The following is an 11162-nucleotide window of genomic DNA, read 5'->3' as shown; positions in this document are numbered from 1 at the left end:
CGGACGCCCTCCCCGCCTTCTGACGGGCCTGCCCTCTGCGCTGTGCTCAACGCTGCGGCTGGAGGACGAGCTGCGGCGCTGGCCCGCCCGCCGCTGCCGCCCGGAGAGCTCGTGCAGCCGGGGCCGTCACGCCCCGCCTGCGTCCGGACCACCTCGGCGTGGGGCCGCCCAGTCCACGGGCGGCTTCACAGACAAGGTCACCAACACGCTTGCTCTCGCGACCCCGCCGGGGCGCCCGGCTCTCCGGGCCAACCCGGGGCGGCGGCGAGGCCCCCCAGGAGGCGGAGGGCGGCGCCGCGCGCTACCCCAGCAGCTCCGAAAGCGGCGCCTCCGCGGCCGGATCGGGTTGGGGGCCCCGGGTGGTGGCCCTCGCCGGGGGCCCGCCCCCACGCCACGAGGCCCCGCCCCACGCGTGGGAAGCCCTCACCACCCGCTTCCACGCCGGTAGCAGGTCCAGCTCGTCCCGTGTCACGTGCTTCTCTGCTCGGCCCTCGGTGGCCGCGGGCACTGCTCTCGGCCCCTGGGGCGGGGCGGTGACCGGGACTCGCGCGTCGGGGGCGGTGCGCCCTACCATCGGGCCCAGGGCTTCCGGCCGCCCCTGGAGGTCCCCGCGCGCCCGCAGCACCGGCCCGTGGGGCGCCAGGCCCGCGGCTCGGCGGGGGGAGGCCTCAGGCCCCCCCGCCCGCGGGCAGCCGCCATGTCTGCGGGCGGGGCGGGGCCGACACCAGCCCCGGCTGCTCCTGACGCTTCTCCAGGCTTCCGAAGTCGCCGGTCGCTTTGCCTCGAGCGCATGCTCCCGCCGGCCCACCCCCGCAAGCCCGTCGGACGCGCACGCGTCCCCGCCCACCGCGGCCGGAAGTTCCGGTGGCGGATCGCTGGACCGGGCCCGAGCGGATCGCGGGCTCGGGCTGCGGGCTCGGGCTGCGGGCGCTGGGCGGGCCGGACGCGGAGCCTGGGAGCGGAGCCCGGGCTGTGCCGCGCGGCGCCATGAAGGGCAAGGAGGAGAAGGAGGGCGGCGCGCGGCTGGGCGCCGGCGGCGGAAGCCCCGAAAAAAGCCCGAGCGCGCAAGAGCTCAAGGAGCAGGGCAACCGGCTCTTCGTGGGCCGCAAGTATCCGGAGGCGGCGGCCTGCTACGGCCGCGCCATCGTGAGTGCACGCGCGCCGGGGAGGGGATCCGCGAACCCGGCCGGGGGAGGGGCGGGGTCGGGGCCCGGGCCCGGACTTCGGGCCCCGCGTCCTCCCGGGAGCCCCTACCCGGCCATTCCCGCCGGACCCTCGGAGGCTACTGGTTCGTACGTGGGGGCGTTTGGGTCCTGAGAGTTCGGTGATGCTCTTGTTCCAAAGGAGTCAAGGCCGCGACTCCCCAGCCAGTGCTGGTGCTGGGGAAGTGTGGCGGGTGGGAGCTTCAGGGTGCTTGAAGTCCCCGGGCAGGGGACGAGGGATCCCTGTTCCTTGAGAACCCCAGGCCCAAAGCTGGGGATCTCTACAGGCCTCCGAAATTTACCTCGGCAAAAATTTTTGGGAGTCAAGAAGGCGGGCTCAGGCAGGCCTCGGGACCGGGAGTTCACCCTCCACTGATCCTTAGCGTGAAGCAACTTCGAAGCAGAGAAATTTCTAGTGTCTTGATTCTAGCCCTGGGTTACAAACTGGGATACAAACTGGGATAGGTTTTAGGACAGAGGCGGGCGCGCAGACCTCTCTCCCTCATGCTGGCTGACCCGGCCTTGGTCCCCAGACCCGGAATCCTCTGGTGGCAGTGTACTACACCAACCGGGCGCTGTGCTACCTGAAGATGCAGCAGCACGAGCAGGCCCTAGCCGACTGCCGGCGGGCCTTGGAGCTGGACGGGCAGTCTGTGAAGGCACACTTCTTCCTGGGTCAGTGCCAGCTAGAGATGGAGAGCTATGACGAGGCCATTGCCAATCTGCAGCGAGGTGGGCCTACGGGTTATTAGGTGTCGGGGGTGCCTGGGACCAGGAGGATGGTCTGGCCAGAAGGTGACCTGAAGCCCCTACTCCCCCAGCCTACAACCTGGCCAAGGAGCAGCGGCTCAACTTTGGGGATGACATCCCTAGTGCCCTGCGCATCGCCAAGAAGAAGCGCTGGAACAGCATTGAGGAGCGGCGCATCCACCAGGAGAACGAGCTGCACTCCTACCTCACCCGGCTTATTGTGGCCGAGCGTGAGAGGTGGGCTGTGCAAGCGGCAGGCTCCAGGCCCCGCCCCCTCCCCCCCAGTCTCCGCATTGTCGGGCTAACTCTGAGTCAAGAACGCAAGTGTTTATTGAAGGCCAATAAGGGCGGGAGGAGATGGAGGGAAACGAAATCTGAACAAGCCCAAGGTCAGGGTGGAGTGTGGCCTCTCCTGGCCAGACCCGTTTTTGACTAGCGCCTGGTCGACCCCCAGGGAGCTGGAAGAATGCCAGAGAAACCACGAGGGGGATGAGGACGATGGCCACATCCGGGCCCAGCAGGCCTGCATCGAGGCCAAGCACGTGAGGGTGCCCCAGCCCGTGTGGGTGTGTGCGCGGCCCCGTGCCTGTGGCGGGAGGGTGCCCCTGCCTGGGAGAGGGGGATGGGGCGTCTGGCCCACGCGTAGCTGCTTCCCTCTTCACAGGACAAGTACTTGGCGGACATGGACGAGCTTTTCTCCCAGGTGGATGAGAAGAGAAAGGTAGGCCACGTGTCCTCTGGGGAGCAGGAATCGGAGCAGTGTCCCCTTCCTGGCGCCTGACCTGACTCCCTGTGCTGCAGAAGCGAGACATCCCCGACTACCTGTGTGGCAAGATCAGCTTTGAGCTCATGCGGGAGCCATGCATCACACCCAGTGGCATCACCTACGACCGCAAGGACATCGAGGAGCACCTGCAGGTGAGGGCCCGCAAGTGCTGGGAGCAGGTCCCATAAGCGCTGAGCACTTTCTGACCCTGTTGTCCCTTCACACTGCAGCGCGTGGGTCACTTTGACCCTGTCACCCGGAGCCCCCTGACCCAGGAACAGCTCATCCCGAACCTGGCCATGAAAGAGGTCATTGATGCCTTCATATCTGAGAACGGCTGGGTGGAGGACTACTGAGGCCAGGCAAGGGCAAGGGCCGCCCGCTTGCCTAGTATCCCGGCCCGGGAGGGCCTCGGGGCAGTAGCTCCCAGTCCCTGTACATAGTTTGTGGCCCTAGATCCCTGCCCCCCACCCCCACCCGTTTTGCTGCTGGACCGTGAACGCCACCTCCACCTGTCTGGGCCAGAAACGGCAGGCGAGGGTGGGCTGCTGCCCCCACTGTCCCGTAATAAAACCTGTGAGCACTACAGGGGTGCGTGCGGGTGTGTGCCGGGCTCACCAGCCGCCCGCTCTGGTCAGCTGAGGAAGGTAGAGATGAAAACGCTGGGGTCCAGGTTGAGTGTGGCATGCCACCACCGGTCAGGGAAGTACAGCACCTGGTCGGGGTGGGGGACGGCACAGAAATTAGTCGGTGCCATCTGGTCCAGCCCGGCAGCCCCTTCCTGTCAGCTACTGACCTCCCCGGCGCGGACAGTGCACTCCAGGGGTCTCGTGGACGGTGCCAGGGCTGGGTACACGTCCCGAAGCCAGGCCAGCGTCGTCCTGTTGGGGTGGAACTCCGGTGTCTTCGCAGGAGGGTACAGGAACCAGCGCTGGGCGTGCGGGCAGCAAGGTCACTCCGTGTCACAGTCAGGAAGCCCCAAGCCTCAACCCCCATCCTGTGCTGACCTTGCGGCCATAGATCACCTCTGAGAACCCGGGCCCGTGCCAGTGGAAAGGCACCCCAGAACCAGCTCCTGTGGAGTTAAGGGCAGTTGCTAACCAAACCCGAGCTACAGTCCCGCCCGCCCCCGCTCCCACGCGGCGCCCACCTGCAACGCCGAAGCTGTACGCAGCGGTGGTGCCCAGCAGACTAAACGGGGGTGGGGAGTAGTGCTGAAAAAGTGACGCCCATTCGCTGAAATTGTTGTCCCCAAAGAAATATAAGGTGTCTGCCAGCAGAGAACACAGGAGCAGCAGGGATTTTGGCACCTGAGCACTTCGAGAGCCCCCATCCCACCCCGTGGCCAGCCAGATCCGACTCACCGTTGCCCAGGGCGGTAGGGTCCTGGGGGTGCAGCAGGTGCTCCACATACTCCCGGAAGGGCAGGTCCACTGCGGGGAAGGGGCTGGTCAGGACTCGCTGCCGCCGCCTGCAACACGCTGGCAAGCGGAGTGGGGCAGCTCACCTTTCCGGTAGGAGTAGGTGTTGGCAGTGCTCAGCCGTACCACTCTCTCGCCAAAGGAGGCCAGCAGCCTTTCTCGGGAGCACAGGGCCCGGAACCGCTAAGGGGGTGGGGAGAAGACTCAAGGCCTGGGCCCAGCAAGGGCGAAAAGGGGCCAAGAGAGGCGCCGGCACTCACCGAGTTGTCTGTGAGCCCCTGCAGGACGACGGGTCTGGAGAAGGCGTAGCTGGAAGGGAGGAAGTCACGGCCAAGTCTGACCAGCGCCTGCCCGCCCCAGCCCGCCCGCCCGCCTCAGTTCAAGCAGGTCTTGGGAGGTCGAGGAGGACCGCCCGGCACAAAAGGGCGCGACATCGGCGCTCCGGGGACTGAGGGGGGTGGGGTGCGGAGGGTGAGGCGGCCAGTTCGAGGGGGCGCACGTACTGCTGCACGAACTCGGAGTAGCTGAGGTCGGACCGCCGCTCCACCGCGCAGCGCTCCTCCTCCGGCACGGCCGCTGGCGCCCCGGGCCCCCGCCGCTGCCTGCGGGCACAGCCGGTCACCATCCCGGCCTCCCGCGCGCCCCGCCCCGCCCGGACCCCCGCGCGCCCCGGCCGCTCACCACCCTCCGTCGCCCGCCTCCGCGGCGCCGGACCGCGCCGGGCCCGCCAGCGTCCAGAGCGCCAGCAGCCACAGCGGCCGCGCCCCCGGCGCCATCGGCCCGCCGCTGCGAGGCATGCCGGGAGCTCCGTCGTCCCAGCGATGGCCCGGAAGCGTCTTCCTTTGGCCCGCCCCGGAAGGAGGGGGATTTCCGAAGGCGGAGCGATGGCCGCTGGACCCGGGGTAGCGGCCTCCGCCAGTTGCCATGGCGACGCCGCCATCCACCCCCCCCCCCCCAGTCGCCCAGCGCGGAGACGGGGCCGACGGCGGCACGACGGGGTGACAGGCGGCCTCCAACTGCGGCTCCCGCTTCCTTTATTTGGTCCGCACGCCCAGCCCCCGACCCCGGGCCAAGCCCGCGGGTCACGAGTACTCGCACAAGTGGCCGCAGCCTGCAGGGCAGTGGGAGCTGCCCTCCAGCCACTTCATGATGTGCTGCAGGTGGCCGCCGTGGCTGCAGCCCTGGCACCACACGAACAGACCCTTGACCACGTGGTGGCAGACGGCACACATGCTGGCGCAGCGGTGGCACCGGTCACAGACCCAGCCACGGCTGCTCATGGGCCGCTTGCAGTGGCTGCAGTTGACGTGCAGGGTGGTGGAGGCCTGGTTGAGGCAGCTGATGGCGCGGCTGGTGCTGAGCTTGACCACCTGGTTGGACACATTCCAGAGGCAGAAGCGCTGCAGCAGATCGATGTAGGACGTGTACCAGTGCTCCTGGCGGTGCGGAGAGGGGAGGGCGGTAAGAGCCCCGGGGGCGGCACACAGGGTGCGGTGCGGACCCACTGCGGGGGGTGGTCCTGGGGGTGGCAGGGAGGCCCTCCCGGAGACCCGGTCACCCACCTGGGTCTGCTCATCGATGTCCTTGCGCACGCGCTCACCCAGCACAATGAGCACAGACACAGCCATCTGCACGTCGCCCTGCTCAGCGTAGAAGCGGAGCATGTCACACACCAGGGCGCTGAAGAAGTCAGGTGGCAGTCGGCTGTCGTAGAGTGCGTGTGACACAGAGATGAGTGAGAAAGAGGGGTCCGTGGGGGCTGAGGAAGCTGCGTCGGCCTCGCTGCCGCTCACGTGGGGCGAGTCGGCCTTGTCCTGCAGGTGCTCGGGGCCAGGTGGGGTGTCCACAATCTCGTGGCGAAGCGGGAAGGCCTCCTGGGGCAGCACGTACTCGGGCTCCTCCGCTGCGAGGCAGGGACAGGGAAGGCGGGGTCTGAGCCTCCGGCCCCGGCTCGCAGCCCCGCTCTCCCGGCCCCGACTCACGGTGCGCGTGCTCGGCGTCCAGCAGGTACAGCTCGTCCTCCTCGCCCTCCACGTCGCCCAGCAGGTAGTCTGCAGGCACATCGCTGCCCTCGGTCTCTTCGTTATCTGCCCGCAAGGGAGGGGGGTGTTCCAGAGGCAGCTGGTTCTGGGGTGCCCTGGCCCCACTCCCACCACCGCCCTGCCCGTCCCCCAGCCTACCCTCATTGGTGATGAGCGTGGCTGAGGAGTCAAGCAGCACCGTGTCACTCCGTGTGTCACCCTTGCTACGGTCCAGCCTGGTCTCACTGCCCAACCCTGGGGCCATGTCCTTCAGGTTGAAGCTGGGGGCAGGGAAGACCGATGGATAATGGCTTCCAACAGCCCCACCCCTGAGGAGAGCCACCCCCGGCGTCTACCTGTTCATGAGCGGCAAGCCGCAGGAGCTGCCCTTGCCCACGCTGTGGTTGAGGCTGGTGGCAGGCGCCAGGCCAGGGCTACAGTAGATGATCCGCAGCATGGTCCAGGTCTGCGCCACCTAGGGGCAAGCACCGGGCACTCACAAGGAGCCTGGGTCCCTGGCGCCCCATGCAGCACTTCCCTCCCTACGCCCACTGTCTGCCTGGATAGAATCACAGCCTCTCAATGTTCAGCTGCCCCAGGGACCCAGCACCCTGGCCACTGCAGCTGGGGAAACTGAGGCCTATGCCAAAGGCAAATACCCTACAGCCTCCAACCTGCAGGGGGAACGGACAGAAGCAGAAGCTGAAGGCAGCCAGCATGGAAATGAGTCTGCCACCCCAGGGAGGCGAGAGGCTGCGGGCACCCCTGCAGAGTGGGGACGTGGGAAATCCCAAAGCAAAAACGAGCCAGAAGAGGGCACTTGAACCCCGTAACACCCGAGACCTGCACTCAAAGGTTGGCACTGGCTTCCGGCTCACAGCAGGGCGCTGGGCACCCTCAGTTACCAGGGTAACAGCTGGTGGTGGCAGCAGCCAGAGCTGAGCGGCTGGGTTTGGGTCATGGCCCCGGGGACCCCCTCGGGGCACCCCACCTACCTGGTTGCGGCCAAGCTCCCGAGCCACTTTGGCGTTGTGGTCACAGAGCTCAGCCAGAGGCCGGCCGGCAAGGGCATAACGCGCGGCCGTGTCTACGAACCAGCTCATGCTGCCACCGCCAGGCTCAATCTCAAAGACGCTCAGGGCACTGGAGGCGAGGCCCACGAAAGGCTCGGCAGGGTCCAGCTTGCGCTTGAAAAAGATGGGGTGGCGCCGATCACCAGTGTAAGGCTTGCGCCCAGACTCAGTGGCCACTAGGCTCTCCTTGGCAGCAAAGGCCAGGTCCCCAAAGAGGCCATAGCAGAGGCCCTCGGGGTTGGCGCGCTCCACAGGCTGGCTGGCGTCACGGAACAGGTGTTGGCACAGCGTGCTGTCCTTAGAGCCGGAGAGCAGGAAGGAGGGGTCGTGGGGGTGGCGCCAGGCGATGCCTGTCGTGACATCGCGATGCTCCTCAAACATGGCAGCGGGGACGAAAGGCCGGCGCACATCCCACACGTAGATGTTATGATCCACCATCATGGAGCAGGTGGCCAGGTGGTGGCGGCACTCGGGCCGCCACTTGACACGAGCCACCGAGGCGATGGTTTGCACGCAGTGCACCTCCTTGGCGCGGTGCGTGGTCATGTCCCAGACCTTCACCATCTTGTCACGCCCACCTGTGGCCAGCCAGCCCCTACAACAGGTTCACGAGACCCTCAGCACCCTCTCCTGGGCTGGGAGGGCTCCCGCTCTCTGCCTCACAGGTTCTGAGGCAGCCCTTCCGCAAACCCATCCACCCCACCATGCTGCCTCTGCCCCTCCCCTCCCGCCCCCCACACCTGTCTTCAGGGTGCCAGTCGCAGCAGAAAACAGGCCCGTTGTGGGCAGTGAACATCCTCTCACAGCGGTCAGGCCGCCGAATGTCCCAGAGCTGCACGTTGCCATTCTCAAAGGTGGAGGCGAAGGTGAAATAGTCTCGGATGCTGAACTGGACGTCCCGCACGCTCTCAGACTGGCCTGTGGAGGAACAAGGTGAGGGGCCAGCCCACAGGGGGCTCCAGGAGGGAGCAGCTGAGGGTGGAGTCACATGCCTGCCCGTGACCGAGGCTGGGAAGCCTGGAAGGTGGAGCGAACGCCTCAAGCCTGCCTAGGGTAGACAGACACTTCACAGAGAACGTAGGATCGATTAGGTCAGGGAGCAGGATGCCAGGCATCAAGTGGTTTTTGAAGCAAACACACGGACCTCCATTCTCCCTGGATTCTGCGTATGACGTGAGCACTTGCACAAAGCTGTGGCCTGGCTTCCGGACCGGCCATCAGAGCACTGAGCGTTGTTGGGCTGTGGGCACGCCCCCGAGGGTGCCCCAGCTTTGGCCCCATCCCTTCACCTTGAGCTAGAGCTGCTGGATCAGCACCCTCCCCCCAGCCCCCGCCCTGAAACCAGAGACCTTAAAGGTCCACATTCAGCCCATTACAGACTCCAGCTTTCCCACGGCGCAGGCAGCTCGGGGCTGTTTTAAGAGCCCCCCTTCCACCCAATTCTCTGAGGCAACAGGGCCCTGTGCTTCACTTGGGTCTCATCAAGGTGGACAGGGGACAACTGGCCTTGAGCCAGCCGTCAAGGAGCTGGGCCTGCTGGGAAGGGAACGCGGGGGGCAGGGGCAGGCAGCGCACTCCGCCTCCTCTCCGTCCCTGAACTGAGGACCCTGGAGGGCCCCGTGGGCTTCCTTCAGTGAAGTGGCCCCGGGCTCTGAGGCAAGAAAAGAGGCAGCAAAGCAAAGCGTCTGCTCAGGCTCTCCCTCCCTCGCCCCTCGCCCCTCGCCCCACACACGCTGCTCCCGTGCTGACCCTCGGCCACGCGCGCAGTGCTCTCCGGGAGCACACCTGAAGCCTGGGTGCCTGCGGCGCACTCCACCTGCCCGACCGCCTCCGGGCCTCACCAGAGAAGGTGCTGACAGAGTCCTTCCTGCGGAGGTCGAAGCACTTCATGAAGCCGTCCTGGGAGCCGCTGAGCAGCACGTGGGCCTCGGTGGGGTGGAAGCAGACCTTGTTTACTGTGCGCTTGTGCTCCGTGAACAGCTGGTCCTGTTTGTTGCGGGACGGCCGTCCCAGGTTCCACGTGACCACCACACCGTTGGTGGCCGCGGTGGCCAGCAGGTTCTCATCCATCTGGTGCCAGACCACGTCGGCACAGCTCAGGTTGAGCGAGGGCTTGCGGCCCACACGCAGGTTCAACTTCTCCACAAACTGCTCGTCCTCGATGGCGTAGATCTTGAAGATGCTGCGACCCGCCACGACCACCTGGGCGGCATCGCGGCACACGCTGATGGCATTGGCCGGCGCGTCCAGGTGGCAGTGCATGGTGCGGCCAGTCAGCGCGCTGCCACCCAGGGCCGTGGTCACTCGGGACATCTTCTCCATGGCTGCCTGGGGGGTGGGGACAGGAGGTCAGTGAAGTGGGCTGGACGGGTCAGCCTGGAGGAGCCTGTCAGTTCAGACCCGCCACCCTGGTTGGGTCCCCCAAAACTGCTCAGTCTTGGGGAGCCAGTCCAGGGCCGTTCACCGCTCCTCAGTCAGAAGGCGACAAGTCGGACATGAGGGGAGACCCTATCTGGTCACTGCCAGCCCCGGTCCCCGCCGCATCCCCCAACAGTCAGATCCGGCTGGTTACTGGGCCTTCGGCCAGTCGGTCCCTGCAAGGACGCGAAGTAGTCCTACAGTCCGTCCCGGGGCCTCCGGGGGGGGGAGGGGGCGGCGGGACAGAGAGGCCACAGGGGCGCGGCGCACGCAGGACTTTACTGGCCGAGCCGTTTAAGGAGCCTGCGGGGTCTGGCCGGACGGGAGGCAGGAGACGCCGGCGGCGCGGGGCAGGGGAAGCCGCAGGATCACGGCCAGTGGGCCCAGAGACGCCTCTCCCTCCGCCGGCAGCCGAGCCATCGCCTAAAATTGCCGGGCCGGGCCGGGCCGGAACCGCCGCGCCGGAAGCAGCCCTTCTCTTCCCTGCCCACCTGCTCGCCGGAAGTGGTCCGTCCTCGTCAGCCCCTCCGCGGAGGCGGGCACCGCCCCGCAAACGTTCCGGGTGAGGGAGCCGAGCTGGCGGAGGCGGAGTAATGGTCCCCAAATGGGGGAGAGGCGCTGCCCTGCGTCCCCGCGGTTCCGCCTCAGCGCTTGGTCTTTTGAAACTGGTGCTCCCTCTCCCCCAGCAAGGCCAGCCATCCCTCAACGGGTCCCGAGTCCCTCCAGTCGTCTCCACCCCCTTCCTCACTCTCCCCTGATGTGAGCCCCGCACAAGTCCACCGAGCTCCCCACCGCTCTGTGAATCACCCCCAGGCTCCCGGCCCTCCAGCAAAGGCCGCTTCCACCGCCGCTCCCAGCCCGCCGAGCTCTTTCCTGTTCGGGCCACGCGATTGCTCTCCGCGCTCTCCCCTCCGCAGAAAGCGCCTCCTGTCCACGCGTCCGGGTTCAGCTTAGGTGTCTCGATTTCAGAGGTCTTCCCTGGCCCTCACATCTAACATGTGGCCTTTCCAGTCACTGTCACCTCCACAGTGCTGGTCACAACGCATTCCTTCGTGTACTGGCTATTGCCTGTGGCACACAGGCCTAACCTGCATCCGGCAGGGATCACGCCTGCCTTGGTCTCCACAGACTCCAGTGCCTGGCACCCCACCCGGGGCAATTGAATGACCCTCTGGGCCGCCCTTTCTTCCCTGCTTTTGAGTCGTCTTCTGTCCCTGCTGTACCATATGATCATAGTACATCCTGCCCCTCTCTCAACCTCAGCTCCCAGGGCATGAAACAGGGCTCACTTTTGCCCTTCTGGAAGGATGGGCCAGATATTAGGTACTTTGAAGTTCACATTCCATGTCATGACTTGGGTATAGTTGTCTACTCCCCAAAGCAAAGAAAGGCTTGGGACTTTCTGTGTTGGTCACTGGCGTGTTTCCGCTGGCACCAACCTCTATGTGTTGAAAGAACCAGACACACCTTCCCCTGCCATGGTCTGAGGACCTAAAAACAACTCAGACACG

At 66.3% G+C, this 11162-nt stretch overlaps 3 protein-coding genes across 9 annotated transcripts; 1 reads left to right on the top strand and 2 right to left on the bottom strand.

Moving 5' to 3' along the window:
- The first annotated feature begins 889 nt into the window (after positions 1-889).
- Positions 890-3306, top strand: STUB1 (STIP1 homology and U-box containing protein 1). Of its 3 annotated transcripts, none has more exons than XM_039246627.1 (7): positions 890-1146; positions 1736-1934; positions 2024-2189; positions 2407-2518; positions 2617-2673; positions 2754-2870; positions 2949-3306. In XM_039246627.1, the coding sequence occupies exons 1-7, from the start codon at positions 988-990 to the stop codon at positions 3072-3074; spliced, it is 936 nt and encodes a 311-aa protein (XP_039102558.1). In that variant the 5' UTR covers positions 890-987; the 3' UTR covers positions 3075-3306. The 3 variants fall into 3 exon arrangements, with proteins under 3 accessions (XP_039102558.1, XP_039102557.1, XP_039102561.1); XM_039246630.1 differs by having other exon boundaries at positions 892-1146; positions 2407-2494; XM_039246626.1 differs by having other exon boundaries at positions 2407-2673; positions 2949-3078.
- JMJD8 (jumonji domain containing 8) lies at positions 2686-5116 on the bottom strand. 5 transcript variants are annotated; one of them, XM_039246622.1, is made up of 10 exons: positions 4821-4985; positions 4643-4741; positions 4400-4448; positions 4226-4322; positions 4083-4151; positions 3869-3988; positions 3744-3793; positions 3515-3649; positions 3337-3433; positions 2686-2774 (listed from the first exon to the last, which is right to left on the bottom strand). In XM_039246622.1, the coding sequence occupies exons 1-9, from the start codon at positions 4934-4936 to the stop codon at positions 3353-3355; spliced, it is 816 nt and encodes a 271-aa protein (XP_039102553.1). In that variant the 5' UTR covers positions 4937-4985; the 3' UTR covers positions 2686-2774; positions 3337-3352. The 5 variants fall into 5 exon arrangements, with proteins under 5 accessions (XP_039102553.1, XP_039102552.1, XP_039102554.1 ...); XM_039246621.1 differs by having other exon boundaries at positions 3726-3793; positions 4821-4984; XM_039246623.1 differs by lacking the exon at positions 3744-3793 and having other exon boundaries at positions 3869-3954.
- A 33-nt stretch (positions 5117-5149) lies between these two features.
- Positions 5150-10255, bottom strand: WDR24 (WD repeat domain 24). The gene is made up of 8 exons (XM_039246617.1): positions 9075-10255; positions 7974-8151; positions 7156-7828; positions 6517-6635; positions 6320-6441; positions 6122-6226; positions 5702-6042; positions 5150-5575 (listed from the first exon to the last, which is right to left on the bottom strand). Exons 1-8 carry the CDS (start codon positions 9553-9555, stop codon positions 5222-5224), a joined length of 2373 nt encoding a protein of 790 aa, XP_039102548.1. The 5' UTR covers positions 9556-10255; the 3' UTR covers positions 5150-5221.
- Between the last annotated feature and the right edge of the window lie 907 nt (positions 10256-11162).

Source organism: Hyaena hyaena, unplaced genomic scaffold (genome assembly GCF_003009895.1).
Source record: "Hyaena hyaena isolate Hyena2069 unplaced genomic scaffold, ASM300989v1 scaffold_285, whole genome shotgun sequence".
Classification (NCBI taxonomy): domain Eukaryota; kingdom Metazoa; phylum Chordata; class Mammalia; order Carnivora; family Hyaenidae; genus Hyaena; species Hyaena hyaena.
This window is presented reverse-complemented; position numbering and strand designations above follow the sequence as displayed.